This window comes from Buceros rhinoceros, unplaced genomic scaffold (genome assembly GCF_000710305.1).
Source record: "Buceros rhinoceros silvestris isolate BGI_N320 unplaced genomic scaffold, ASM71030v1 scaffold13893, whole genome shotgun sequence".
In the NCBI taxonomy this organism is placed as follows: domain Eukaryota; kingdom Metazoa; phylum Chordata; class Aves; order Bucerotiformes; family Bucerotidae; genus Buceros; species Buceros rhinoceros.
The window spans coordinates 16756-22060 of NW_010404287.1; the positions used below are offsets into that span (position 1 = coordinate 16756).

General features: G+C 34.8%; 1 protein-coding gene across 1 annotated transcript in view; it reads left to right on the forward strand.

Moving 5' to 3' along the window:
• The window catches only part of NUP37 (nucleoporin 37kDa), a gene marked incomplete at its 5' end in the record, with an annotated part of 18736 nt that extends 15814 nt beyond the window's left edge, over positions 1-2922 (forward strand). Inside the window, 4 exons of the mRNA XM_010133346.1 lie at positions 734-915; positions 1451-1501; positions 1871-1964; positions 2569-2922. Coding sequence (XP_010131648.1) covers positions 734-915; positions 1451-1501; positions 1871-1964; positions 2569-2682 — 441 coding nt within the window. The remainder of the gene's footprint in view (positions 1-733; positions 916-1450; positions 1502-1870; positions 1965-2568) is intronic.
• Between the last annotated feature and the right edge of the window lie 2383 nt (positions 2923-5305).

Genomic DNA, 5305 nt, shown 5'->3' on the forward strand with positions numbered 1-5305 from the left:
CTTTTGGTGACAGCTCTCTTTCTTCCAAACAAACTTGGATGTCATTGGAGTATTGTTTTGAATGCTTCTTTGCCTGCCTTAATTATTGTACGTGACTATCTGAGAATCATCATCTCCTCATGGAGAAAATCTTTCTTCTGTTAATCAGGAAGCTCTTTCTACAATACTTTATAAGCAACCGCTTGAATACATTAATAGAAAAAGTTTAAAAAGTTTAGCTAAAATCTGTTGCAAACATATAGGATGAAGTAAGAAATGTTATTTAAAATCAGTAAGCCTGAATCCAGATTCTACAGTTACACTAGTTACTACTGTTGTTTTCTTGTACAGCATTATGCCTGTTGGTCAGTTCTTTATACTCCGGACAGGAACTTTTTAATTTTAAAAGAGTAACTTTTTGCTTTATAATTCTAAAAGCACAATGCAGTGGTGGTTAAGAACTGGTGCTTCTAAGCACCAAAATTATATACATAGATATCTGAAGATACATATATAGATAAAATAATGTAATCATTTTGTATAACAGTGTGACAGTAGTATACTTTAAGGTGCTTTTTATTTGTTGGTGGAAGAGTGTGCAGGAGAATGTTCTTTGGTACAAAGTTTAAAATTGTACCTATTTGAATATTATTAATATTTGCTTGAATGTATGCTAGGTTTGCTACAGAGTAGAAAAGATATTAAGATTAATTTCCTGCTAAGTTTAAAATGTTCTATTAATCTCTCTCAACAGCTGATGGTAGCAGAGAAGAATGGAACAATACGATTCTATGATCTAGTTACACATCAGGCCATTCTCTCCCTAGAGTGTGAACAGACACCACTGATGTCAGCAGACTGGTGTTTAAAAAACACTCTTAAAATTGGAGCCGTTGCCGGAAGTGATTGGCTAATCTGGGATATTGCTCGCTCCAGGTATTTTTACACACGAGATAGATTTCTTTATTCTCTTCTTAAGCAGTACATGAAGAGATGCAGCTACTCTGCTAATATAGCACTTAAATGCGCTGTGTGTTAATTCACCTATTCAGTAAATAAATGAACGTTCATCAGGAATTATGAAATCAATATAGATCATTCCCTGATATTCTTTGTTTCATCCTTATCTATCAATATTTATCTGTTAAAAATAACATTCTCTGTCCTTTTGTCCATTTGAGACATCTCACGACTGTTTACTTCACACTGTAAGCTTTATGTGTTTGTTAAAATTTCATTCTAAGTCATAAATGGGTAATTACTGAACCATAATAAACTGGATAACTGCTTCAGTTTTCCTGCTCCAAATCAGTATGTAAGCTGCAGGAATGTTTTGGTTTTCCCTCAGCTTCTTCACAGAGAGTAGACAATGTGTCCCCTTCGCTATTTAAATAATACATGGTTTTGGTACTTAGAGCATGAGCTATAGTTCTTTACAGAACAGTTGTTTTACCCTGAATATCTGTTTTAGTTATCCACAGGATAAGAGACCCGTCCATGTTGATCGAGCCAGACTATTCAGGTAAAAGCGATGTCTCCGTTTTGTGGGTTTTGTCAATATAAATCTATGTATATACAAACCATTGTGAGTTTGGGGACCTTAAATAATTTTTAGAGGGGCTCTTTGAAGTTTGTGAACTTTGTGAATGACCTATATTTAGTAAATATATATAGCGTTTCCATGGTTTTTTTCTTTGTTTGTTTTACAATGACCTGCTTGCAGGCTGTGAGTGGTGAATTATTTACAAGCCATTTCTCTGAAATTTTCTCTGGTGCTAATGCAATATCTGACAGCTTCACACAGCTGACCATGAGGGAGAGAACTCCACTTTGTGTGCACTTCTGATAGTATGATAGAGATACTTAAGAAGTATCTTCATTTTGTTCATAGGTGGTCCCAAGTGAATGAAAATCTGTTTGCAACCACTGGATATCCAGGAAAGACAACTACTCAACTGCTTGTTCATCATTTAGGACATCCCCAGGTAAATTCTGAAGTTCAGCTTTTGACTGTAATTGCCTCTTCTCTTCAAATCAGGCCCATAAATATCTCTAATTCTAAAGAGGCTTAAAACAGCTGGTTGTGTATTCTACAGGTTAGAACTAACTATATTTTAAGTCATTAATGAAAACACATCCAGAGACAATGGACATAAAGCATAGGAAATACTTTGAGTTTGCTGGAGTTAGTATATATTTGCAATCTTTACAGTAAAAATATTACCTCCAAACTTACTAGTGCTGAGTATGCTTAAATAACAGGAAGTCATTTTATTAAAAAAAGTTTCTCAAGGTTGACAGTATGCCTTTAAAATAATAATGAAGTTAATAATAATGAAAATAGTTGAAACAATTTTATTATCTTGGAATATTTTCCTGTATCTTGCTTAAATGTAGTAAGCAGCTACTGGAACTACGTAGCAGATAATCAGATTTTTCAGTTGGATTTCTGTTGTATTTTAACAGTATTTGTTAAGGAGTGCTAAATCTATGGTGTTTATTTGCCTATGCAACTTGGTATATGTGGTTTAGGAATAGCTTATGCGGTATGCTGTATTGATATTCCTCTTTTTTTTTTTTTTTTTAAAGCCCATTCTTACTGGCACGGCAGCTGTAGGATCGGGTTTGACATGGCATAGAACTCTTCCATTATGTGCAGTTGGAGGAGATCATAAAATTTTCTTCTGGGTAACCGAAATGTAAAATAAGCATTTGCCTTCAATATGAAACTTTACAGTATAATGTCTCTTTTCTAGCAAAACAATGGAATTACTCTTTGTACTGGTATTTATTCAGTCGGAGAACATAAGAAAGGAACAAGCAAAGTAAGAAATATTTGTGTTTGGTTTTTAGCTTGCAAATGCAAGAGTTTTGTAATATCCGTTATTATACATCGGGTACTTGGTTACTTCCCTTAAAATAAAATGTACACTTTTTTAACATGGTATTTGATGTAAATTGAATTTTTTTAAGTGGTTTCTTTAAGAGATTTTGTATCCAGCAATCTCAGTCTGGCAATCTCGCTCACTTAACACAGCTCAAATATTTTGAAATTGTCCACAGTACCTACAGAAAGAGCACCTGTCTCTCTGTATTACCTTTCCTGACCTTCACAATCTTATAAGAAGTGCAGTAATGTACTGTCATACAGTGTTCTTCTGTGAATTTATTTGCTGAATAGTTACTGCTAGCAGGAAGATGCTAATGGTATAATCAGAATTATAATCATAAAAAGTATTTTCTCTTAAGATGGCAGAGGGATTTACTTGAAGTATACCAAACAGCATGTGGGTTCTTTCTGTTTACAGCCTTTTACATTCTGCTTTCTAGAAGCATATTTTTCTTGTCCCTCCATGCAAGACCCCGAAATGAAGTAAAAGAGTAAAAGACAGAGATAACTCCTGTCTTCCATATCCTTTTTACATGCTTTTGCAAGTGAAGCAATATCAAGATGTTCAGCTAGTGTAACAGCTCCTTACAGCATCATAGTCATGCTTATGAGCAGTAGCTAGATTTTAAAATATTCTTTTGTTTGTCCCTATTTACGCTGGAAACATAAAACCAATTCAGAATTAGGACAGCAAAAAGTGAGATTACAGTCCTTTTTTAAAATGTAAGACCGTATCCTATTCCTCATCAGTTCTTACCCTTGAGAAATTTTGCTTTCCACCTGCCAACAAAATTTACCTAAAAGATTAATATAAAGTTCCTTGTAGGTTCCAGTCTTGGAAACTGTCTTGTGCTTAAACTGTAAAATAAGCAGACTGGAGGATGTTCAAGACACAATGCTTTGTTCATCTCGTATCCATAGTTTTGACCAGAGAGTCCAGGCTTAAATGGAGCTCTAAATTGCTCATAAACACAGCCAAAAATCTTTGTGGGTCTGAAAGAAGGATTAGACTGGGGCACTACTCTCCTTCTGGATGTGTAGAGAAACGGGAAGATTTTTTTTCTGTCTGCTCTCAGAGCAAAGCTGTACATAGCACCCAGATATGCAGAATATCATACGCTATACTCAGTACCCATATTGACAAAGGCTATTTGCCTTAGGTATGTGCAGGTGCGTTTTGACTGAGACTTTTTAATTAGGAATTGCTTAAAACCCAAGGGGACAGAGGGCAGAAATTCTTTTGTTCTGTAGTTAATTCAGAAGCCTGGATGCTTGGTTTTAATACTCTGTTTTTAAGGACTACTTAAAACTATCTACCAAGGATTGGAATGATCTTGCCAAGTTCAAGGCTCTTCATGTTACTTCTTTCCAGTATAAAATGGGTATTTAGGGGAAAAAATTTAAATTGAGCAGCTAATGTTTTTAGCATGTTCCCATGTTCTTCTGTACAGTACAAAATAATTAGTTAATCCTCTGATGTTGCCTTAACGCAGTACTTGGAAAACTGAAACTTGAAGAGCCATTTTCAGAAAACTGTGAATCATTTATCATTTAATTTCCATTTTTATTTCTTTTAAATGAACCTACATAACACCTAATATTTGTATTTCTCAGTCCATTTAACTGTCAAGGGTTGGTAATTCTCTCAACCTTCTATTTGCAATTTTTTTACATATTCTGACCTTCCTAGATTATTGAGATACTTTTTTTTTAATTCAGTTGAGGGAAAAATCATTGAGGCAATATCAGTTTCATAGAAAAAGCTTTGCCAGAATACCCTTTGCAAGGATGGATTTAGAAGACTCCGTGGGAAATCAAAAAAATGTTAACCCACACTCTGACCTTTTCAGCTGTTCATTGGACCACCTTAGTAAAAACAACTGTTGCCCCTATGGAGGATCAGGTGACTCCATGTCTGGAAATTTTTTTAGATCAGCTTTTTGTTTCTGTTTAACTTGCCTCTCAGTTGTATAGCTATTTGAGTTCTGTGCTGATTCTAACAGAATATTGTGTCTTGGGACCTGTAACAGAATATAAGCATATAAAATGCATATGAACATTGTAAGTTACAGTAGCACTTGCCAGGTTTTTTTCAGCTTGTGCAGTTTTGTTTTGCAGTTGAGCAGAGGCTCTGATTTTGTGCACTATAAAAACATAGGTAGCAGAGCAGTTTCAGTGCTTTGAAACCCATGCTGTTGCCTTTACTTTTTAATGTATGCTAATCACAAGAAAAAATATTTTTTAGTAATGATGAAGACAAAGCTTACATCAGTTTTCTGTAAACAGCTGTTGCACCCCGAGTTAGCCTCAGCATCTCTACAGTTAACATCTTCAAAATACTAGTGTTCAACTGAACTGCATTTCAGTAACTGTTAAGCCGTCTTTAATTTTTCCTTCACTGAAAGGTGGAACTACACAACTATGTCTTCAAATGCC